At 30.1% G+C, this 26,583-nt stretch overlaps 1 protein-coding gene across 1 annotated transcript; it reads left to right on the top strand.

The window, feature by feature from the left end:
• Positions 1-10,663: 10,663 nt before the first annotated feature.
• On the top strand, positions 10,664-13,287 carry LOC107887344 (glutathione S-transferase DHAR3, chloroplastic). The gene is made up of 6 exons (XM_016811545.2): positions 10,664-11,043; positions 11,864-11,954; positions 12,046-12,189; positions 12,510-12,627; positions 12,709-12,849; positions 13,030-13,287. Exons 1-6 carry the CDS (start codon positions 10,836-10,838, stop codon positions 13,114-13,116), a joined length of 789 nt encoding a protein of 262 aa, XP_016667034.1. The 5' UTR covers positions 10,664-10,835; the 3' UTR covers positions 13,117-13,287.
• The last annotated feature ends 13,296 nt before the right edge of the window (positions 13,288-26,583 follow it).

Raw genomic sequence — 26,583 nt, 5'->3', positions numbered from 1 at the left:
CATTTAAGTCATTGGGCTATTAAATTTTTTGTTGTATGGCATTCTCTATTTATACCGTCTGTACCAATCGAAAACTCTCTTTCTCTTTCAATTTTAAACTTCAATTTTTTTTCTTGAAAGAAATTTGAATGTAACGAATCTATAAACCAAATTTCAAACAATTTTCTTCTTCAATCTTCACACTCGTATATATTTTTAAAATTTTATTGTATAATAATTTATTATTGGTGGATAATAAATTAATTTAATTACTTGCATGGGTAGAAGAGATTAGTACTTAAATGAATATATTTCCCAACACCCAAGAAATATTTTGCAGAATGTGTATTGAACACTCATATGTTGGGGATTTATTTTGAAAATATATATCTGCAAATATACTACATATTTAATAAATATGATATAATATATTATATTTGTATTTAAAATTTTAAAATATACATATTTTATTTATAACAAAATATAAAATGCATACACGAGTTACAAAAACACGTCGAACCAAGCTTATTGAATATTTATGTAAAATTATATATAAAGAAAGAAAGAAAGAAATTTGCTCCAAACTTCAAAAATTCTCTATATTATAAAATTTGTAGACAAGAATGTCGATATTAAAAAAGAAAAATAAAAAATAAAAACAAAAAGCCTTGTAAATTGGAAAATATCATCTAGGTATGGTAACTATAACACATAAGTATTGTTCGTACACCAAATATTATAAATAAAATTTTGGAATACATGAAAACTTAATGGCCAGGAAGAGATTTTAAAATTATGAAATCTCTACTTCAAAAGTTTTACATCAATTTTTACATTTAAACTCATATTTGACAATTTTTTACTACTTTTACATGTAATTATTTATGAAAACATCACTTGCTTATGCGCTAAAAAATTGTTTTAGGGAATGAGAAAGGGACATCAAATTTTTAGAAGGTTAAAACTATAATTTTATCATCATATTAACTTATAATTTTATAAATTTTGAAGACACTAATGGCAAATTTATCAATTTGGGGAAGGCCACTATTTCCCCTCGGTTGATGGTGCAATTACAATCTTAGTCCCTCTTAAGTATAATAATTCAAATTAATTCCTTTTAGTTTTTCATTAAATGAAAATTTTTCATTTTGACCCTATCAAAAGTTAAAAAAAGTTCAATTTAAATCATTTTAATACAATTTTTCTAGCTTTGGCTCTCAAATTTCTTTTAATTCTATCTCGATCCCCAGACACATAATTTCAAACTTCACCCTAGCATTCGTCCTGTGCCCTAAAAAATGGAAAATTGTAACTTTTACCTTTTAAAATGTATACAATTATAAATTAATAATAGTAAAATTATATTTTGTCCCTAAAAATGATAAGATTTTAACTTAATCTTTTTAAAAAATTATAAAACTATTAATTAATAGTGGCAAAATTATATTTTAACTCTTATCAAAATTTATAACTTAATTTTGGCCCAAAAAATTTTCTTGATTCCCCCTTAATATATAACACTAAATATATATATATATATCCAATAACAATACAGATGAATGCTACTCCTACAGCACATAGCAAAACCCTAAATAATTTGAAATTTGTCATATTGCATGTTCATGCAAAAGCAAATACCTCGTGCAAATAACAAGTCAATAAGATTCCTTAATTGAAAAATTAAACATCCTATTTGTAAACCATGTTGTCTCATTGCGTAAATCCCCATACATAATTTGAAATATATATTTTTTTCTTTTTGCAATTTGATTAATACTATCGGTGCTTAGAGCCATTAAATTATTATTTAATCCCTAATGATTTCTTAGATTATTGCTATCTCAAGTATTCATGCCGGCAATAAACGATACAAACAAAGTACATACAAACAATTAATTAAGGACTAAATAATTAACTTCTTTTTTCTAAACTAAGCTTTTCTTTGATTAATTAATACTAGTTGTTCGTTAAACATTGACGTAATTGAAATTTTTTTTAAAAAAATATTAATGGTTAGAAATTATAAAGAAATCTCCATGATTGAAGAGATCACTTTAAAAAATAAAGGAAGCGCCGAGTCACCCTCATCATCCAATATTTTAGAAAATTGGATTTTTTTTAAAGTGATTACTTTATAAACGAAGGGGAATTTGTTACAAATACAAGATCAAATCTTGGATCTAAGTCCAATTAAATTTAATTTCATATCAGTTGGTTAAAATATGTTTCAAGTTTTTATATATATAATTTAGTTTCTTTACTTTTTTTTTTAATTTAGAAAATGTAAGCCTAATTGTTAACTTTGTTAAAATTTTTCTGTTAAATTTAAATTCATTACAATATCAGTTTTTGTTATATGGCTACAAAGGTAGTTGTTTTTTAGGTCAATATATTACATTAGCGAATTTAACAAAATAATTTTTCTGGTGTTAACAATTGGATTAAAATTTTAAAATCTGAAAAGTTGAGAGACTAAATCCTTAGAAATTAAAGTAAGAGGAGTAAATTCCAAATATACAAAAAGTTCAAAAGATTTGAAGTCCAACCGACCGATCATATCACTTAACGACAAGGCTTCTCCCGTATCCCATCCCCCTGTCATCCGATGCTACCTTTTGTCTGACGGCTCCTCCCCCTTCATCAGAACTAATATGCCACTCGTCAACTTCCCCACACTCTATGGACAACAGCCGCCAGAACCGCCACCATAACCACTCAACAAATCGTCGAACCGCGACTTTATCCTCTTTCTCCCGTTCACTTGAAAAATTGAAAAACTTACCAAAGCCCAAACTATAAAAAAGAAATGTAACATTTTTTTTAAATATCCCTAATGAAATAGAAAATATGTAATAAAAGTCAAAATTTTCAATGATATTAATTATATAAATTAAAATTTTTTCCCACTTCCACTCAGTATATCTCCAACATAACTTTACTTTTATCCCATTAGAAATTAATGTTAATTTACTAACCTAGAAAAATTAAAGTATACCCGATTTTGACCTAACTTGATATTTCACAATTTTTATTTTTCTCAAACATTTTTATCAAAATAGAATAATAATTTCCAATGTTTTATTATTTTTAATAATACTGTTAGTATTTTTATACAATGTTGTATTGGGGGTACTCGTATTCATAGAAACTTTCATTTTCGTGTTTATCCTGATTGTTGGTTCAATTTATGCATGGTGAAAAGGAGCATTGGAATGATCTTAATTCCTAAATATTCAGATGATAAACAAAAAGAAAAAATAAAAATAACAATAACTTGAGTATGTATTGAACGAACAACCCAAAATTAATTTATTTCAACTACATTAAATGATCTCTCAAATTGATTAAAACTCCATTTTATAGTCGCTTCTTTATAGTACTAGTTATTACTTTATTAAATTTGCTTTATTAATAGGCTCACGATTCAACTTTGATCGATATGGGCTAGTACTAGACCTGTCCATGGGCTAGGCTAGGTGGCTCAACCGAAAAGTGTGAGGGTTTGGATAAAAATATAGGTCTGAAAAATTGGCTTAGACAAAAAAATCGGCCCGTTTAGAAAACAAGTTGGGCCTTGGGTAAGGCCTTCTTGGCCTGAGCCTGGCCCTGCCAGACCCGAATATGAAAACAAAAAAAAACTGTTTTTTTGCTTTTTTTTTATTTTCTTGTTGGTTTTCTCACTATTTTGCTACTATTTCACAATTATGTTACTACTTTTTGTTGTTATTATTTGGACATTGTATAACTCTTGTTTTATTGTTAATTTTGTTACTAGTTTTCACATTTGCTTGTTAAGTTACATTTATCTTGGTGTTATTTAAGTATACATATATTTTTAATTTATTTTTAATTTGTTGGGAAACATTTATTTTAATATTTTTAGTATTTTTAAAAAATAATATTAAAAATTAATATGGGCGGGTTGGACTTAGGTTTTAATATTTTTATACAAGTCGGGCCCAACAAAAAAAGGGCATAAAATTTTTGTTGGGTCCGACCTATGGGCACCTCTAGTTGGTATCAAGATTGAGTCCTAAATAAACAAACCTAATTTTGACAATTGGAACAGTAACAATGAAAATGACGCCCACTTTAGTGAGATTATATTTAAATAAAAGGATAATGAAATAATAATTTTTTTGACCCTTCAACTTAAAAAAAAGTTATTTTAGCCATCCATTTAATTTTTTTGTCTCTTTTAGCTCTTGAATTAGCATTTTTTGTCAAATAATCCCAAAATAGATAGAAAAGTCAACATTTGTTAACTTTGCTGATATGGCATATATGTTAATTGCCACGTAGATGATACATAAACATTTAATTAAAATTTTAAATTTTAAATTTTAAAAAATATTTTTTATGTTTTTAAATAATTTTAATGATTTTTATTTTTTAAAAATATTTTTTTTAAATTTTAAAAATTCAAAAAAATTAATTAAATGCTAATATGTCATCCACATGACAATTTATGTGCATGCCACATAAAAAAAGTTAAATAATGTTAACTTTTCCTTCTATTTTGGCCTGATTTTAGCAAAAAAAACGCAAGTTTAAGGGTTAAAAAAGATGAAAAATTAAATGGAGGGCTAAAATGATTTTTTTTTGTAAAGTTGGAGGGCTAAATAAATAATTATACTAAGGATAATCATGCTTCAACACACTCGAACCCATATTCTCTTACGCTAGCAATAATGCTGATGCCTTTGTAAAAAAAACGCAATAATACTGATACCAACCAAATTAAGACTTAATCGACTTACTATTAACTATTTTTAAGTATAATTGTGCCAAAGCAAAAAGTAACATAAATTTTATTATCATATATTTTAAACTAATATTATATATAAGGGTATTTTGATAATTATCTTGAGGTAGGACGAGTTTTTCATAAACCTAATCTCAACTTGACTAATTAAAGAATAAAATCTAACTCAACTCAAATCTTGATTTAAAAAAAATTCACCATATCTGGTTGGATTGAAACCCATTAAGTCTAATTTTTTTTGTCATCTCTAATTATGATAGACTTGAAAATGATAAAAGAAAGGTAAAAAAAAATCAAAATCAAAATCAAAATTAAAACAAAAAAGAAAAAGAAAAAAAGGAGACAAGCATAGGCTTCTTCGATAGTAAGATCTCTTTACATGCATTGATGCATTACCTTTCTTGGTTTCCATGGTTCTACTTAGCTACTAAGCAAAACAAAGTAAAAAGAAAAGAAAAGAGGGGGAAAAAAAAAGCAAAACAAATATCATCTCATCTATAAATTAGCTTTTTATTTTTGCTAAATCTATTATTGTACAATTTCATATCATCATTTGCTACCATGGTTTACAATCCCAAAAAAATGTTATCCATTTCAAGATAATAAAAAAATTGTGATAATAAAGTAAAATGAAAAAAGATATGGATTTTATTATTATTATTTTCATCATTAATGAAATAAAAAAATTCAAGTATCTTTATAATATATATTTTAAAAAAAACACTCTACAACATCCATAATGAAATAATTATCCTTCCAATTACTTTCATATTATATTTTACTTAACATATTTATCTCTGATAATCCTAATATATTTAAAATTATCTTATCTAATGAAAGAAATTGAGGAAATTGAATCACTTAGGAATTTTAATTGTTTGGGTTAAGAGAGGATGAGTGAGAGATGAGAAGTTGGTGTCAAATCAAAGAGCCCATTTTTTCTAAAACGCTCACATTGCCACAATATAGTGGAAGTTGAAATAGTAGTATTTGCTTTACACTTTTAAAAAATTTAATATCGAAAGAGTTACAAAAGGTATACATTCTTTTTCTTTTTAATTATTATAATTACAATACACGTCTAAATATATTTCCCCAACAATTTGAGGCAAGTAAAATTTTGAATGAATTCAATTTTATTTTTAATTTTCAGTTAAATGTATCAAATTATTCGATTTCTTTTTAGAATCTTTTTAATCTAGCCTAGACGTTAGACTCAAGTTCAAAAGATTATAGAGTGGCTCAATAAGTTATCAAAGTTTTTGAAAATGGTCCTTTTAAAACATTTGTTTAATTTATTTAAAAATTTTAGTTAAATACTTGATTTATTATACCTCAAGTTTTATTTATTACCTAATAGCAAAAAAGATGGTAATTACTTGTGTTTTTAGTAAAATTGAGATTTATTATATAATAGTTACTTAATAACCTAATTGAAATTTATAACTGAATGTTATGCCAAAAAAAAAAACCTAAATCTTAAGTCTCATGTCACGGTTCATAAATGAATAGTACATTCTTTAAAGATACTAAAGAATATTAACGAACTTAAAATATTGAGAAAAAGCGAAACTAAACTAAGTCCCTCCGAATGCCGTGCCCACACCCTAACTTGATGGGTTATCTGAAAGGATGAAAATTGTGTTTTCAAATATATATATATTATTTACGTTCTTTAACTCAAATAAATTCATTCGATTCAACTCAACTCGAATTTTATTTCATTTGACTTGGTTAAAAAAAAATTCAAATCAAACTAGGATGATAAAAAATGACCCATTAACTTGAGTAACTCGAAACTTTTTCGCTCAGAATGCTCACCCTTATAAGCAATTATAAACACTACAAACTTATTAAAATTGCAAATACAAAATAATAAGATGCATGAATAATGTGATAAATGTATCACATTATATTAATTATTATATGTTAATTAGACGTATGATATTCGTATCATATATTAATGAATCCATAATTATCGAAAATTATGTTCACACAAATATCCAAATTCAAATCCGAATCAAAACCAAAATCTAAAGATGGTCCCAATGGTTTAGGAAACCCAGCTCATAGGGGGGGGGGCACCCATGCATGTGATTCAGCTTGTGTTGTTAAGCAAAAAAAATGCATAACCAGAAATGGGCAAATTGCTTATTCCATATGTGGTTGATTGTACATTGTATATATATACACAATCTTGTGGGAATCCAATGCATCTATTTAAGTTTCTTTTTGTTGTGTTTTATTATTATATGAAAATGATTTGATATTTGATTTTATTAGTGAAATTAAAAAGTCATAACAACCTTTTTAATAAATAAATAAATTACCTAATGACCTCTTTAAAATATTCACCTGAGTGTTGAAAACTTGAAATAAACAAGATTATCAATTTGTAAATTTTTTGAGCCAAACTAAAAAAATTCTTGGAGACCCAAAGGATGTATATATGCATGGGAAGACAGTGGGGCCTCAATTAATTTACCCTATCTATTAATTTAGTTCTTATATTATTAAAAAAATAATATGTCTAAATTATAACAAAGTTAAAATTTATTGTATACTAAATATCTTGAAAATTATTGTTTTAATTGTAGTTCAATTCCAAACAAAAGATTTTATTTATAAAACCATAAAAACTTTAAAAATATTAATTTTGTTAAACAATAAATAATAACTCTATTTTAATTTAGTCTTATTTGTTTTTTTATAATATAAAAATTAAATTGATTTATTTAATAGTAGAAAGATTAATTTGATAACGTCTTTATAATAGAAGATTTCTTAAATACATTCACCTATATGCATGCCTATAAAGTAATAAATAATTTCTTATAAAATTAAAGTTAAAATATGCTTATATATAGTATTTATAAGCATCGATGTATGAGATTTAATCGTTAAATATTAAATTCTCTTACTTTATTTTTTTAATTTTAAAATCTTATTTCAATTGTAGATATCATTACATCTATATAATCATATTAATTTCAAAATTCGATAAGTACATTAAGAAAAATACTTAACAATGAAATAAATCATGGAGTAAATCGAAAAAATAAAGTTATTTTAAATTTTAACTTTTTAAAATTATGGAGTAAATCTCAAGTTTTCTCAAATTACTTTCTGGAGAATATATTTTTTACCTAATATTAAAAGTTTATATAGTTATCTTAAAAAGCGAAGAAATAAAGAAAATGGAACTACAATTATTTTAAATGGAAAAGATAAACAACACAATTATTTAAAAAATATTAAATTTAATTAGCATTTTAATAAAAAAATTATTTAAAAACATTAAATATTTAAAATTTTTTAAATGAAACTTGTCAACTTTCTTGACATTGTGGAGTCTAAAAACTCCACTTACAGTGTATTAAATATTACTTCATTTTCATAATGTTTCTCCTCAAGTTTCTACTTTATATACTCACATACACTAAATGATCAAAATATACTCTAAGTTTCTACACTCTTCATATATATGAAATTTAATCCCTCTACTTTTTTAGATTTAAAAAATGTAAATCTAACTTTTTACACTTTTATTAAATTTGAGTTCATTATAACATTTTTTTTTTACTATATGGCTACTAAGTTAACATTCTTTTATTTTAAAATGTCACAATAATAAATTTAACAAAATAATTTTTATTGTGTTAACATTTGGACAAAAAGTATTAAGAACTAAATTCCTGAAAAAGCTAATTGTTTTAACCTACATTAAATCCACACCAAACATGGACTAATTTGTCATCCAACCGCCAAACATTTCATAGTCCCCATATGTTATTTGTACAATGCTTTTGGTAGGCCCCTTGAGGAGACATTCAACATTATCTCTTCCATGTGCACTATGTTTTTTCCCCTCAAATGCATTCTCTAAGTATAGACATTAATTCAAAACTTCAAACATCATTGCCCCTTCAAACCCCATTTATTTGATCTATGCATACATACATAATATATAGTACATTACAAGATTTGAAACCGGGATTCTCGAGCTAAAATTTTAAATTTTATGGACTAAAATACCCTTTTTTGAATTTTATCGAAGGAAGAAAAGTAAAAGATTTTACTAGGTATTTTCTGGGGTTCTTACATTTAGATGGCCATCCACACCTTATGGTTAGGGTTTATATAGCACAGGGGGAAATTAAGGGCAAATTGGTTGCTTATCCAAAACAGCTTCCAACAGGGTTTCCATTGAGATTTTTGGGTATTTGAGGTCCCAAATTCTTCTTTTAGAAAGTTGGACATAATGGTACTATGGGGCATTAAATTTAACTTTTTTTAATATTTAACCATTAAAGCTTTTACCTTGAGAAGGAAAGACATTACTTGTTTTTTCCCCCCACTTTGGTCCCCTATGAAAGTTCAATGAATCTGTGGGGCTTATACACTACATTTAACTCTGCCTATGAAATTTATTGGTGGATATTTAAGTGCAATGCATGAAAGAGTGAAAAATCTTTTGTTTGAAACCCCCCCCCCCATAAAAAGAGCTCAACACTTATAATTGCACTACTTGTCTAACTTTACATAATTATGAATTTGGTATTAACTGACAATGATAAGTGTTATGCTCTCATTTTTGAATTTTTTTTTGAATATCTTAAAATAATAATGTTGGTTTTTTAGCTATTTCTAATAGAAAATTATCTAGTTACCAAGTTTCTAAACTCTTTAAGTAAATTGGAGGGTGTCATCTATTTCATAGCATATAATAAAAATATTAAAAAAAATAAATATATAAAAAATCGGGTCACTTGTTACATTTTCAACGCTACTTGTGGAGCTTAAAATCTCCTCATATTATACATAAAAATAATTTCCTTTTCTAGTGTCTAGCTAATACTTTTAAGATAATTATTTAGTAGATTGTCAGTAGACTTATAGCAAAATCTTAGTCTCCCTTGTGAAGTTCAAAAATCCTATTATCTATGTACTGAATAATTATCCATATTTTTTTATGTTTATAAATGCATATATAATTTTGTTTAATGTAAAAGATAGTATATATGTATATATAAAATAATCATTTACTTAAGATAAGCATTTATACACTTTAAAACAGGCAGTACAAAGATTTATTGATAGAGTGTTCACCTTTCTTTAAAAATATCCTAATTTTGATTAATCATTTCACCAAAAAAATTAATTTTAAAATATTTACTAAATTTAAATAAATATAAAAATTAGAATGCTTTACTTTTTAAAAAATAAATATAATAATATATATTTTGCCATTTAAGATATTTCTATACATTTAATTACAATATTTTGAAGCATCGAAATTTAGAGAATAATTTAAGATATAAGCTATAATTTGAGGATATTCAATGAAATAATTCATAAATAAAATGAAATGCAAATGACTAGAACTAAAGCTGTCCATGAACCGGACTGAGGCTTGAGCCTGGGACCAAAGTTTTTAGAACTGAACCGGTGATCGAATCAATTCCTCTAATTCGATTAAATAAGTTATCAAAAAAAAGTCTTCAAATGAAAATTTGATTCGGTTACTAGTTTAGCTGGCCCATACTAATTCCTGAACCAATTGTACTGATGTCTCTCTTCGAACCAATGTCTCGATCCAATTAGTCTGATCTTTTAAGTTCGGTTCTATTCATTAACCATGTCTAGAATCTCAAACGATCCAAATAACTAGTTTTACTATTAAAAAATAATAATTTTGTATTATTTAAACAGGAAAACAAATCAAATCGAAAAAGTCCGAAATTAAAAAAATCTAAACTCAAACCTAACCGAAAATAGGCTGAAATGACTGGGCCAGGCTAGCTGCCCGGCGCATCAACACCGAACAAACAAATATTGAAAAAAATGATAGGCTAGGAAAATGGGCCACATAGGCCTGTAATAGGCCCATATATAATTAGGCTTTTAAGACAGAATTGGTGTACACCTTTACGCTTTAAAAATTTTGCCACGTGTCAAAACACAAAAACAGTTAACAGTTTGAACCTCCTATCACAAACAGCCTCCCAAAAAAACATAAACGGAGATAACCAAAAAAAAAGAAAATCCGCACTTTCAAACACACACACACACACAAAAAAAAAAAAAAATGTCGACGGCAGTAGCATTGTCTTCCTCACTTAAACACAATTTAGCTTTGGGCATTCGATTCCCTCAGAACCCTTCCTTTTACCATCGAAATGGACCCAAAGTTTCAACTTTTAGAACCTTCACAGTTGCAATGGCGGCCATTAACACTACTCCTCTTGAAATCTGCGTTAAAGCTTCTGTTACCACTCCCAATAAGCTTGGCGACTGTAAAATCTCTTCCTTTCTTTCTATGATGTTGTTTCTTTGTTTGTTTACTGAGAAAATGTGAAACAAAACAAACAAAGAGAAAAGTTCAATTATATTGTTCTTTGTATGTTTTGAGAATTCACTAATCAACTATAATTCATAAGGATTGAAGCTTTCTGATTTTGTTTTCTAATAAAGCATGGGAAAGAAAATTAGGGTCCAAAAGAGGAAATTTTTATTCTTTAGAATTGGGAAATATGATATAATTTTGACTGTAAAATCCCTTTCTTTCTTTCTTTCTATGATGTTCTTGTTTGTTTACTGAAAAAATGTGAAACAAAGAAAGAAAGAAAAGTTCAGTTCTTTTTTTATTTATATGCTTTATATGTATTTAGTTTTAGCTTGATTGCAATTTTAAAATCCTGAGAATTCAATTAATCAAATTATATATAATTCATAAAGATTGAACATTTTTTATTGCTTTTCAAATTAAGAATGGGAAAGAAAATTAGGGTCGAAAGGAGGAAATTTTGATTTTTTAGAAAATTTGGGGTAAAAGTATCTTGGAGGCAGTCAGATTGTATTATGCCCTCTTAGGTAAAAAAAATTGGGGGTAAATTAGTCTTTCTATCAGTCATTTTTGTTGAAAATTTCAATAGAAATGCATGAAACCAGAAGGACAAGTATAAAATACAAAGATTAATTTGCCCCATTTTTTTAGTAGAGGTGGAATATTGCAATTCAACTCCTACTAAAAAGGATTTCATGGTATTTTTATCGAAATTTTGGGTTATGGTGGAATATTTATTTATTCATTTATTTGTGAAATGTGTGGTTCAGGCCCCTTTTGCCAAAGGGTATTGCTGACTATGGAAGAAAAGCATCTTCCTTATGAAATGAAGTTGGTAGATTTGTCAAACAAACCAGAATGGTAATATATATATATATGTATATCCATGGAACACTGTAGACAGTAATGTGCTATGTTCAATATTTTCGTTTTAACAATGGGTTGAATTCAGGTTCTTACGAATCAGCCCCGAAGGGAAGGTTCCGGTAGTGAAATTCGAAGACAAATGGGTTCCTGATTCTGATGTAATTGCTCAGTCATTGGAAGAAAAGTATCCCGATCCACCATTGGTAACTCCGCAGGAAAAAGCATTGGTGTATGTCTTAGTGATCATATTGATGTTTATAAACTGTTTTTGAGTGAATAAGTGATGTGTTGCACTGCTTGCTGTATAGTATTGTTATCTTGTACTTTTAATTTCGATGCTTTGAGTGATTGCAGCGCTTACAGTCATTTGTTTAGCTACATGTTCTGTTTAATGGTTGAGACATCGATATATCCTTGAAAATTCTATTTTTTGTGAGAACCATCTTATGATTCGATATATGGCATGACTATCTCATGATTGCTTGAAATTGTGTTGGTTTTTGAGCATCATTGATGACGTCATATCGAGCTTTCGGTTTTCTCTTGCAGTGGCTCGAAGATCTTCTCCACATTCATCGGTTTTCTTAAAAGCAAAGATCCTAGCGATGGAACAGAGCAAGCATTGCTTGACGAGTTAAGCTCATTCAATGATTATATCAAAGAAAACGTGAGGCCTCTATCTGGTTCGTTAAATGTGTTACGATTCGTTTACTTGCTGCATAATCGATTTATACTTTTTTCCTTTAAGGGTCCTTTTATCAACGGGGAGAAGATTTCTGCGGCGGACTTATCTGTAGCACCAAAGCTATACCATCTCGAGATTGCTTTAGGGCATTACAAGAAATGGTCTATTCCGGACACACTTCCCTACACGAAATCTTACATGAAGGTACATCGTTTATTATGCTTGAACCACATGAAAAAGTAGATATTAGAACTAACCAATGACATATTATTGCTCATCTCAATGCGCTCGTAACACGAGCTAAATCGTGATTTTTAGCCCTCGACTTCAAAATACATGCCATGCATGCGTGCGTGTTTGATCGGATTATTTTCTCATTTGCAGACGATTTTCTCGATGGATTCATTCATGAAAACACGTGCTAGTCCCGACGACGTAATTGCGGGTTGGCGTCCAAAAGTTATGGGCTAATTCTTGGCATGCAAATGAGATCAAAGGACCTAGTTTTGTATCTTCGAAGTTAATATCTTATTTACATTGGTATTTACCGGGCTTTTTCACCCATAATGTATTAAATATTAACTCGATATTCTATGTTTAATATTTATCATCGAGCCTAATATATTTTATTTTAGGTTAAAATGCTAAGAAATCCCTTAAAACTAACTACATTTTAATAATGGTCCATTAAATATGATAGCATTTATTAATTTTGTTAATTTGGTCTAATTTTTTTTTTCAATTTAATCCTCAATTTTTAAATTTTAGTTGGATTATATTTTTTTTGGATTAAAATTAAATCATATTTCAATTTTTAGACCTCGAATGGATAGAAAAAAATAAGAAAATTTGAACTTAATGTTAGATTGAAATTTCAATTTAGTTCAAAATTAAATTTATAGATTTTCGGTTTACTTGAAAAAAGTGATGTTTAAATTCAGAGATTTATTCTAGTTTAAATTCAAACTTTATTATCGAATCCAATTCTTAATAATTTAACTATCCATTTATTAAAAAAATTGAATTTGAAAATTCTCAAAAACTCTTAAATTAAATTTAATTAACATTAGAACCGAAATTAAACCAAAGTTAAATCTCATTTCAAATTCAAGCCCAACTCATGGTCAAACCGAAGGTCAAAATTAGAGTCCAAAGTCGAATTTCTTTGCTGCCCATTTTCTTTTCATTGTTATTTATTGTTACCATTTTTTATTTTGACTTCAAATTAGTCTTTAAAGATTTTTTTGGCTATAAATTATTTTTGAATTATCAATTTTCCGATAAAAATATACCACGTGCTTGTTATTGAATGGTATTATTTTAGAGGATAAAATCAATAATAGTCACACTAGAACTATTATCATGTAGAAGCCTAAAGATTTCGTCCTGCAACTACAAGAAGCAACGAATTCCAAGCGAGTATGAGTATGCCAACGAAGCTAAACTGTCAGCAAATTCGTTACCTTCTCTATATATGTGCTTGATTTTAACTTCCTAAGGTAATTGTAGAAAACCAGTAATGAAAGGAAGAACAATAGAATGATGTAATGAAACGAAGAACAATAGAATGATTTTGTGCTGCCAACCTGTTCTGAATCGGTTGCGTTGCAGCTAAACTATCAATTTCAAGCACTATAGGGTGTAAACCCAATTTCCATGCGGTCTTTAAGCCATTCAAAACACCCCCAAAATTCTGATTGAATAACAAAACATCATCCCATATTTCTACAGAACTCCAAAATCCAGGTGCCTTGGGTGATCCCATATTAACCCACCTGCAGTAGCTTCACCACTTTCCAAGCTAATAACATCATCTGTATTAATTTTATACCATTCAATATCTGGTTTCCCATTTGATTAACCTACAAATCTTGCTACGCTCACATTGCAAGCAGAGAAGACGCTTGAATAGCAAATCTACCACCAGCAAGTCGGGAGGTCACCTGTGAACTCACCCTCCCGGGATGATTACTCGGACAACGGATGTCCTAACTTCATGGGGAACATGGCATTTGGTCACCAAACATCATGTGGGCTCAACAACTTTATCCCATCAGAGTCAAAATGAATGACATGATCAGTCCTACCACAAACATCCTCATCCCATCAAAGACACTTATGCACTTCGTAATGATGGTAAGATGATAAGTACAACACGTTAACACCATATTACATAGGACCCCTGCCTATAAATATCCTTAGGAATGATGAAGAAAGGAGGACCCTTAAAGAATACTAACTCTACACAATGTCAACACACTCTTAACTCTCGACCATTACATTTTCTTCACGACCACTCTCCATAACCTTCACCTCTCTGCCTTGCCTGGATGAACCGGCCTCCATAGCAACCATTCTCCTCTCCTTAATACTCCTCTCTTATTGTACACAATATTAACCATTCATGGGCTGAGTGTGGAAGGCATGGCTTTTCAATCCCAAAGTGGCATCTCAGCTGATCAAACCTACCAGACCAACAACCCAGCTGAGCAAGTCAACTCTTCTATTCCACTCGACACCTCTATACCACCTATCTCAGGTATTTCTACTGGCTTGAGCTTTACACAAACCCTTCTTTTTATATCTGATTCTGCTAAAGCTCATTACAGTATGCAACTATCCTTCTCCCCACCTTGGAACAACTAGTAAAGGCTCTGAAAGATTCTTTAGCCTCCAACTTTACCACTCCTATTGTTTAAATAGGAACAATTCCTCCTACCACTTCAACTCTCCCAATAGCTGTAGCACCTTAGTCACAACCTAGTGTGACCCTTCTTGGACCTTTTGGTCGCATAGTTCGATGCTTACAAGAAGCTGTAACCTATCTCATAGACACACTCCTTCCACCAACAACCACCATTCCACTAGACCAGGGTTCCAATTAGTAGGCATCAAAGCCCTCAGCCTCATGACTTAGAGACCCAAGAGAAATTGCAATGCCTAGAAGAGTGATTCTCTCAACAAAAGCATCGCTTCAAGGAGTAGTAAGAGCAACAATGTATCTTTAACCAAAGAAATGCTCGGAATGAGAAACTTATTGTGGAGTTGAGAGCTTCACGGGAGGTCTTGAGGTGAGAAAATCTAGAGCATCGGGAGGAGGAAGCTCAATTTGGTGATTACCTCAGAGTTGAGGAATGGTTGGGTTGGTACCTGGTGGCACCTCTCGCTTGGAGTCAGGAAGGTGACACGATTTGGTGATGTATCAAATAGGCTCTAAAGTTAACCCCCAAAGGCATCTAGCTATCCCAGATTTATATGAAAGGGAAAAACATAATAAGCCAATGGCACAGTTTTATTACTATCTAAGTCGTCTGTTATATCTTGAACGATGTAATTGCTAACACCCCTCTCCCCAAGACAGTACTTGAAAACACTCCTCAAAGTGATCTCAAAGGAGACCACTGATGACTCTCTTGGTTCATCATTTTAAAGAGATGAGAACCATTAAAAATATTCTGTAAGTGTGGAAGATAATATCAAGTCCCAGTAGAAGGGCGTGTTACTTCGACAGGAAACTGAATCTTCTCTCAAACTTCAATTCTATGAGGATATACTTGCTGTAATCCACTGACATTGTCACCTTCCCACCGTAAAATAAGGTCATTGTTCAGGGAGTGGATGTTCAAGGCTTGAATTCGAGCAACCTGAGAAAATGATCCTTATTCAACTCCCATAAGAAAAACATGTATCAGAATAACCGGTCAGAAAGATATATTCATTTCTTACGAACCATGATGAAAAAATCAACAAGTAGCCACAAGGAAAGACTTTTCAACTGACTCGATACCACATGGAAGTTGTACAAAACATCAAAACGAAATCTGGGAGAGCAAGAGTAAAACCCACTTCAAGAAGAAATAGCGGGAGAAAGAACTTAGGCCTTCGACCAATAGATCAAGGCCAAAAACCTTACTTAGATTATGCGACCTTTTTGAGATACTAAACTCATATTTGTGATGTTTAGCGAGCAAACCAAGACTTAGTAGTAAATTTTTCATCTTCTGATGGGTTGTAGAACATGGATAATTGAGACTAACAGCAAGCTCATCACCCCTTTTTCGGATCTTGTGGCAGTAGCTTTGTCAGACTTCGACTATGGCCGCTTTCTGACTATTTACCACTTCTTTCAACGAAGCATGGTGTTGGAAAATTGGGTTTAGAAATTGCAGTAGAAAATAGGTTCGAAGGAAAACCAGAGTTTTAAATTTTTTTTCAAAACAATAACATAACTTGGTTATATTATCTAAAATAATAAACACTTAATCATAATTCGTACATTTTTTATTCGTCTAGGATGAATGCTTTGACTGAGTGGCCTTCTTCGCTATTCTTAAACTCATATCTGCTGAGTGTGGGCTCGCTTTGAATCATAAATTTTTTTCACAAAATTACCAGTGAGGCAATTTCATAATTTCTCTAAACTTTTAGGGTCAATTTGTAAATAATAATATCTCTAAAAATTTTCTGAAATAATTTCTTCAGAGATTTTTTTCTCTACAGCTTTTCTTGAATTCAAGTGTGAGAATAATGATTCAAACTCTCTTTATATAGGGAAAGTTTAGAGAGAGTTCAACCAGAATTAAAATTACTAATTAATATTAAATTAATAAAATACTATAAAGATAAATATTATATTAAATTTAATATTAAATTTATTATAATAATATTATTTTTGGAAAAATTAATTTGAAATTAAGTTGCTTGGTAGTTCCACTAGAAGTATAATTCTTCCACTACTCTACTGTCAAAGAATCATCGCCGCCGACCATCTGTTTGTTGCTGGATCGCCTTCGTCTCAACCATCGTGCCTGGTGGTGCCATTGTCAGCATAACTTCCTCTTGATACCCTGAACCATGTCATTTTTTCCCTGAATGGGCCTAGCTATCTCGACGTCTCCTCACGAGGCCGCCAGTGTTGTGGCTGGGGCGGGGCTGGCCGTTCAAACGACCCAACCTCTTCTTTTTCACAATCAACAGGTGTCTGCCCAAGCTGGTCATTCACACAACTAGCTGCACAGGGTGCAGCATCCCTTGGCTAGGCGTGCGATGCTGCCGATAGGGTTGGTCGAGACCCTTAGCAAGCTGTTTGAATAGCTTGCTACCATGGTCGGGGCACCATTGAATAGGCATTTCCATGCTTGGCTGGTGCGACAGCCGATTTTGCTGTTGTCAGTTCAGTCTAGGATAGTGACGGCGTGACCAGTTCAGTCTAGCCATCAATTGGACCATGAACCCAGTCTTATACACCGAGCCTGGTTTAACCAATTTTGGTCTTGGTCTCAATTTTTGGTTCTTAAGTGGAATTTTTTTTATCTTAGATCTAATTTTCAAGTTCAATTACTTATTGAGCCAATTTTTTGACTTGAAAATTAATTTTTAAAAATATCATATTTATTTTTATTAATTTGATTAATTTAATTTTACTAGATAAAAAATAATTTTTCCAAAAATAATTGAGATTTTTGAAGAAATTTCTTTAACCAAATTCTCTAATTGAACAAATTCTCATGATCGCCTAATTTAATTTGCCATCGAATAAATCGACTCAATTAAATTATTTTCAAAGTTATAGTTTCTTCAGATTCAAATGCAGTTTGATCGAGCTTCTGTTGAGCTAGCAGAGGGATCAATAAAACATATATAATTAAGCTCAAGTAATTACAATTATGTCTAGAAGCATCGTTCCAATAATTCACAATTTACTTAATCATGGAGTCAGTCCACAAGAAGTACCATGATTGAAAACTTCTTATTGCATACTCTTTATGAAAGCAATTTATCTAACTGTTTTGTCCAATGATCTCGTCATATGTGTGTTACATTCATATGATATCATTGATTCCTTTAAGTTAAACCCGTTCACTTAATATAATCCTATTTTATCTCGTTGTCACCATTGTGTCTTCTTAATCATTAATATGATCATTTCCAACTAATGACTGTGATAAATTGCTCATTTGAGAACAAGCAACTAGTGACCAGATTACATATTTATCAATCTACACAATGCCAATGAGATGATATTGTTAACTCTCTAATCGAGCTATGAATTCCATTATTGCTAGTAAATCCATGTCATACACAAGTCATGTACCCAACATACCGGCTATCGGCTAGATCATTTTTAGAGCATAAGCCTCTACTTATATCAAAGCATATAAGTTATATGCGCATGGTCAATGACTAACTCATGATTTAGGTAAGTCACACATGAACGTCATAAGTGAATCAATTCACAAACGGATTCATAATGAATTCAACTTGGGTCCAGTCCAATGTATCATTCTACTAATGAGTACATCTATGTCTCTACTCGTAGAGTCAATTGTTTTGATAGCCAAGACTAGTCATCTCCCTAATTGGAATTGTAAATGACATAATAATCCTTTTAAATATTTGAATCAGATGCTCACTTTGATTCTTTTACGAGATTACAGACTCATTTAGATTATCCATTAAAGTAAGTTGTCTTTCTTACAATATAAACGTTCTTACAGTGCCACTTATCATCAGTTTGAATTTAGACAATCAATGAGCTAATATTTGTTTGTCACAATTTCGCTATGTATGCAAAACATGAAAGGTAGAAACATAAAAGATATAATAGTGAGATGTGAAATTAACTTTATCAATTTATTCATCGTTCAAATATATAAAAAACAACTACATGTTTACTACAATATGGGCACATTTCCCAACACATGACCAGTACAACAATTACCTATTCCTTGAGTTCTACTAGATTGTTCATCTCCATCTTTTGTTAACAAAATTTTAGAAAAAAATGGTAAAAGCATTTATGATAACAACAAATAACAAAAAGGGTAAAGCTAAATGAAACGAAAAAACTTCAAAAATGCAAAAATTATTCCAGAAAACCAACAAAGACTAATAAATCACTAACAATAGTTGCAAATTTTTTTTTAAAAAAAAGGCAAAGTAATCTCGAAGAAGAAAACCCAGAGAATATATAAACTTATCTCCCAAAATACATCGTTTTGAAGAACAAACGACACTGAATAGCAACTTACCACCTGTTCCAAATGGTTGTTGTTTATCATTATCACAACTCCCCAGAAGCATAATCCTTAAAGTAGATTTATGGCATAATTGCAAATGTTTGGGTAATGTTTCACAATAAAATAAAGTCACCATCCAATACAACCTGGAAAAGAGAAAGTTATCAAATCAAAGTGTCTCGAGGAAGGCCACTTTATAACCCTCCTCTTGACTTAAAGGGGGGAAATATTGTTACACCCCCATCTACATTAAGACGTGTAGTAAGCATAGAAAATGCTTGAACAGTAAGCTTACCATCAGGAAGCTGAAAGGTCACTTGTGAACTCACCCTTCCGGGATGATTATCCGAACAACAAATGGCCTAATCTACATCTAGAACATGGAGTCGTTTGGTCACCAAACATTACGTGGGCTCAATTGCTTTATCTTATCAAAGTCAGAAGGAATGACAATCTTGGTCCTGCCATAAACATCCTTGTCCCATTAAGACATCCCTCTCACCTTTTTTGTAATGATGGTAAGTCCAACACGTTAACATCACATTACATGGGACCTCTGCCTGTAAATACCCTAGGAACAATAGAGAAAGGAGGACCCTTCAAGAATACTAAGTCTACACTCTGCCAATGCATTCTTAGCTCTCGACCTTTACATTCTCTTCACGACCAATCTCCATAACCTTCGATTTTTCTTCTCGACTAGATGAACTGACCTCCATAGCAACCACTCTCCTCTCCTTAGTTCACCTCTCTTGTTACACACAATATCAACATTAACAAATGTTTAAGTTCTCAAAATGCTTTGAATTTATTTTAACAAAATCAATTAAATCCATTTTTAAAACACAAACGAATTTAATCTTTAAACTTAAAAATAGTATCAATTAAATGATTTAAGTAACGAAAATTGTGGTTGACTATTAAGAGTGGTTGACTCAAATCATTATTACGTCGAGGTCAATGTTGATTGGAAAGAATAGAACCCGAAACTGAAGTTAATTTATGTTGCTCGTCCTTGATTGTGAGCGCCAGACGTATCCAACACATACTTTTAAAGTTTTCTTCATACGTGAATATACATCCAAAATGATGAATATTAGATTGGGGCTATACTTGCTAAAGTTGATTGCCCAAAATTATATATATGATTTGTAAAGGATGGGTGTGTGTCCCATGTTATTATCCTTTGGTGACATTCATGAATATGACCACTTTTATTTTATGCAAAACTGTGGGTTCAGAGAAACTTTAATATAAGAAATGAGTAAATGCCTTTAACAACACCAAATTAAATGTTTGTATTCTCAACAATGTGTTTTAATCTTTAAGCAAATCATGTGCACTTATTTTATGCCATAATTGGCTTCTCTTCACATGACATTGGAATTATAAATCGCAAAATAACAAATTTAGTACATGATATTTATCCCTTTTGTTATTTTAATTCTATTCTTTTAAAAATCATTTTAGTCCTTAATTTTTAAATTTTTAACAATTTCTTTTCTTATGAAAAAGTTGACCAAACTCATGTACATGACAGTCCGCATGTACTTCATTATTGATGTAGATATCTTCTAAAAAAATTTAAGAAATATAGACAACTGTCATGCGGGCTACTATATCACTACCATTAAAATTTTAATAGCTTAATTAGATTTTTTCATTCAAAGAAAAATAATTTGACTAAAATTTAATAATTGATGATCAAAGTGATTATGGAAAACAAAGGGGATTAAGGCTAAAGTGAAAAAAAAGAAGAAGTAAACAATATTAGATGCTATTTCAGTCATCATGCCTTATAAATTTTCTCATCATACTCGGTTTTTTATTTCGTTAGGTGGGAAAGAAATAAAATAAAAATATATATTCAAAATTGAAGAACGAAAGAGAGAATTTTTTTTATGGATGATCCCAAATTCGAGTCCTAATATGTGTTAGATCAATTATATGTGGGTTTTTAATTTAAATTTTATTTTGGCTTAAGTGCCACCATTATAGATCTCGTCCATATTTTTTCTATTATAGGTTCAATCCAATCCAATTGTGTTTATGATCATATAGTTGTTCGAACGAGAGTATTATTTGTAATTGTATTTATTATTTGTGAAAAAAATTCTTTTCATTTTTTTAAAATTTGAAAATTAAGTAGATATAAAATAATTTGTTTTAATTATTATGACATCTATTGTAAATTAAAATAGAATGACAAATTTTGAAAATAATAGATCAATATAATTAGGTACATATGCTTCATTAATTTATATCCATTTTATCAAAGCAAACTCTTAATTTTAGGCCAAAATCGTAATATATAAGTGTGAAAATTAGAGTTCAATGGACCCACAACCCATAGATAGTGTGCCCAACCAAACAAGTTTTAAATGTATTGAGACACATTAATTAGCTACTTGATTTTCTTTCAATTTTTTTTTCAAATTTGTTATTAGTAAGTTTGGTGGAATTGTGAAGCAATAACTCAATGGTTAAAAATAGTAATAAAGATTATGCTATTATATTGTTATCATTGAAATTGGTGGATTGAATTAAAATGATTGAAGGTAATCCTTCTATTGTTGTATTTTTTGATGTTTAAATCAACAAAGTAACAAAAAATAAACTTAAATGAAATAGAAATGTTATTATGGTCAACATGAGCATTTATATAGCCTTTGTGGCCCTTGCTTAGAACTGCCCAAGCAGGGACTTAGATCCAATTGCTTTGTGTAGATTTAGGGTTGTTAGATCCCCTTCATTTCCTGTTAACAACCTAAGCTGGGAAAGTTCATACAATGGTGCTTTATAAGAGAGCTTTTGTGCTTTGTAGGGAAATGTCTTTGAAGCTTTGATGATTAACAAGTTTCATGGGTTAATTTTGAATTTTGTTGTTGATTATTATTATAAAAATAGTGAAATTTTGTCATTCCACTTTTAATTTTGTAAATTTTGAGCAAAAAGAGCTTGAATTATGGTTCATTAAATGGTAAAAAAGATATAAAAAAATAAATCCATACATAACAAAGAATATTTACTTGTAATAAACCTGAAAACCCACAAACTAACATTAATGAACCAAATTAATCTAAGTTGAAAGAATTTATTCAGAAACCAAATGTATTTACCCGATGTTTAAACAAATTTAATGCTAATTCACATGTAATTAGCACAAATAATGAAAACCAAAACCCTTTACCCTTTACAATTTTCATTAATTAATAAAATAGTATTGATTCCAAATCATACAAGCATTGGGATCCAGAAATTCCAATATTTAAGAGTTTAATACGTTACCCAACAAAAACGGTTTTGTCACCAAAACCAAGACGATATTGTTTCTTCCACTCAAATTAAAATTTCCCCTTTCTTTCTTTTTTTACCTTTTATTTTTTTATTTATACAATAACCTAAATTAATCACTTAACTTTAAAAAATTACAAAATCATCATTAAATTATTTAAAAGTTTTTATTTAAGTTATTATACTATTAAAATTATTATTGTATAGTTTTCTCTATTCCATTTGCACCAATCGAAAACTCCTATTCCCCTTCTCTTTTACACTTTATTTTTATTCATGAAATAATTTTAAATGTCATAAATTTGGGAACCCAAATCTAACAACTTTATTCTCCTATCTCCGATACTGGTCGTCAGATCGACTTGGATCTAAGGTATGTTCCACTACTCGTTGATGGGTATTGATCTACTATACAGATCATCAAACCGTTAGTTGGAGCTCACTAGTCAAACTTTTTTTAACAAAAAAACTTAGCAACCAATTACTTAAATAAAACTTTCAAATAGTTCAATGACTTAAATAAAAACTCTCAAATAATTCAATGACCATTTGTAACTTTTTAAAGTTAAGTGACCAAAATATAAACTCACTAATACTTTAATGACGTTAGGTGTAGTTTACAATTATATATATATATTAAACGTGGTATTTTCAACATAAATTTTTAAATATAATTATAATACATAAAATAACATGGGCTAAATCACTATTTGGAACTTGAACTTGACAACTATTGCCTCTTGGGACCTAAACTTTTTTTTGTCCAAGATAGACCATAAATTTAATAATTATTTCTATATTGGGGCATAAACTAGACAATTATTCCCATATTGGGGCCTGAAAACTTTGGTCCAAATTAGTCCCTAAATTAAGTAGTTGTTCCCATACTAAGACATAAATTTGACAATTATTCTCACATTAGGACCTGAACTTTAAAGTTTTCAAGGTAATGTCAAAGATTAACTTCATCAAAAAAAATTTAGACCCTAACGCGGGAATAACTACTAAGTTTAGGGCTTAACTTGGATAAAAAAATTCAAACCCAATATAACAATAATTACCAAATTCAAACCCCAAAAACAATTTAACCCATACACAAATTATCAAATTTATAAATAAATTTTTTTCCCATACAAGACAATTGTGTAGTTTGTCTTTGAGTTTTAGACCAAAATGCGCATCAAATGTTGAATTGCAACCTTGGTCACATGCGCAAAGAAGCCCATTGATTTTTTAATAAACATTTCAAAAACTCCATAGGGAAACTAAGGGATTTTTACTAAAATAATATGAAAAAAAAATCAAAATGGGATGTCCTTAAGATTATATATGAAAATGGGTCATTGCAAGTGATAGAGGGTGGTGCATAGGCGGCACGACCCTCAAATCTAAACTTTTTTGACAGATTTGCAGATAAAGAAATAATAAAATAAGGGTGGAGGGTACCCCACAGGCGGCACCAGTGGAGGGTACCCCACAGGCGGCACCAGTGGTGCCTTTCTCACAGCTTTAACCCCCTCTAGTATATATTCACCCTGCCCTCTCCATTCGACTACCAGATTGGAAAAAAAAATTTACAGAAGAAGAAGATAGAAAGAAAGAAAGGAGAAGAATAAAGAAAAGAAAAGGTAATTTTTTGTTGTTATTTTTTAAATAAAATAGATTATGATAAGAAAAAATTATTTTGTTAGTATTATATAGTTTGGTAATTTTTTTGTTGTTATTTTTTAAATAAAATAGATTATGATAAGAAAAAATTATTTTGTTAGTATTATATAGTTTGTTTAGTGTTACTTTTATGTTTTGTTTTAAAATTTATTTTGTTTATTGTGAAATGTTAGTAAAATTTGTGTTTAGATTAATTATGTGTTTATTGTGAATTTTATGTTTTAAATTTTTTAAATATATTTGAAAGTTTTTATGTTAGTAAAACTATTATAAAGTAATTGTTAATTAGTGATAACAACTAAAAATATTTTTGTTATATATATTGTTAGAAATGGCAACATATTTGGTATTGCCTGATGAGATAATAAGTTTAGCACAAATGGAGAAAGTTGATAAGATGATGAGAGAAGTCCAAGATTACAGAATGAAACCAGAAGAAGACATTGTTCAACACCTTTTTACCGTAAATCAAAAGATGCAAAAAGTGTTGTGGATATGTCATGAAGTGATTAGAAACAATAAAGTGCAATACTTAACCCTTAGAGGGACATTAATAGAACAGGAGCATCAAATCATTTTAGACGAACTTTGGAAGACATCGGTACCACGAACCTATTGGAATCTAGTTATAACTTCGCGAAGTTTATAATATCTTATAGAGCAAGGAAAGCGAGACAAAGTATAGGTTCACGAAAGTTAATTGGGAAGCAAAATGTGTTTGACAAACCATGGATGGATAAATTAGTTGTTAGGAAATTACCAAGAGAACTTATATATTCAATACCAGTTATAAAGATTGAAGAGGCAGAATATCCCAAGGAATTTCCAAATTGGATTGTAGAAGATGAATATGAAGAGAATCAAGAATTTCTAAATTGGATTGTAGAGAATTTCCCAGAAAAAGATACGGGATCGGAGATGGACGAAAATGTAGAACTCAATATAAGTGGTTAAATGTAAAAATAAATGTTGTTCATGTACAAAATTAGAACTGAAAAAGTATGAGCTTATGAATGAAAAAAATTGCATATTGATTAATTAATTTTGTATTTAAGTAATTTATTTATTGTTCGAAATTGTTTTAAGAAATTTTGTTTATTTTTTTAACAGATTGAGTATTGAAGATGGATAATCAATTTTTCATATGCATTTATTTCGATGGAATCATCTTAACAACAACCGTTGGATGCATATTTGAATGTCGGTAACAAATAGCAATGAGATTTAATAGAAATGTCTCATTGGATGATATGAAGGGAAGAATTAACGCAAAAATTGTTAGACATTGTGGGAGAAGGATATCAAAACTTTTCTACAAGTTTCCAGTTTCGACAGATCCTATCAAAGTCACCGAAATGGAACTTGTAGACGACGAAGACGTGGAGACAATGATAGCTCTTTACTGTGGGAATGGGAGTGACAAAAATTCACCGATTCACTTATTTGCTGAGTTAGCCGGTATGGAGCAGAATGAAGATCTCACTACATATGGTGAAGAACATGCAACTGAAGAACCGTGCGTGGTGGCTCCAATATCGTACGTTGATAGTGAATTGACTATACGTGGGATCGATATCGATCTTAATCTTACACCCGATATTGACGTGGTTGGTGATGATGGATACGATAATAGTGATCATTGTGATGAAGAGGTCGATAGTGATAGTGATCCCGATGTGGACGATGTCCTCTATGATATTGACGATGAAGATGTGAATGACGATGGAAACATTAACGCATCTTCAGTGGGGAACCAGATGCGACGTATTATGATACACAATAACCCTGGGCCACACATGTCGCTCATAGACCCCAACGAGGCGCATGAAGCTGAGTTTCCGGAGTACCCTGAAATACTTCCTGCTCACCGGCTGGCCATAAATTCTAATCATGAGGAGTTATTGGTAGGCCAGAGATTCGAAAGCAAAAAAGAGTGTGTATTTTCTATTAAGCGGTA

This window comes from Gossypium hirsutum, chromosome A07 (genome assembly GCF_007990345.1).
Source record: "Gossypium hirsutum isolate 1008001.06 chromosome A07, Gossypium_hirsutum_v2.1, whole genome shotgun sequence".
Classification (NCBI taxonomy): Eukaryota; Viridiplantae; Streptophyta; class Magnoliopsida; order Malvales; family Malvaceae; genus Gossypium; species Gossypium hirsutum.
Note: the sequence above shows the minus strand (reverse complement) of the source record. Positions and strands in the feature narration are given on the sequence as shown.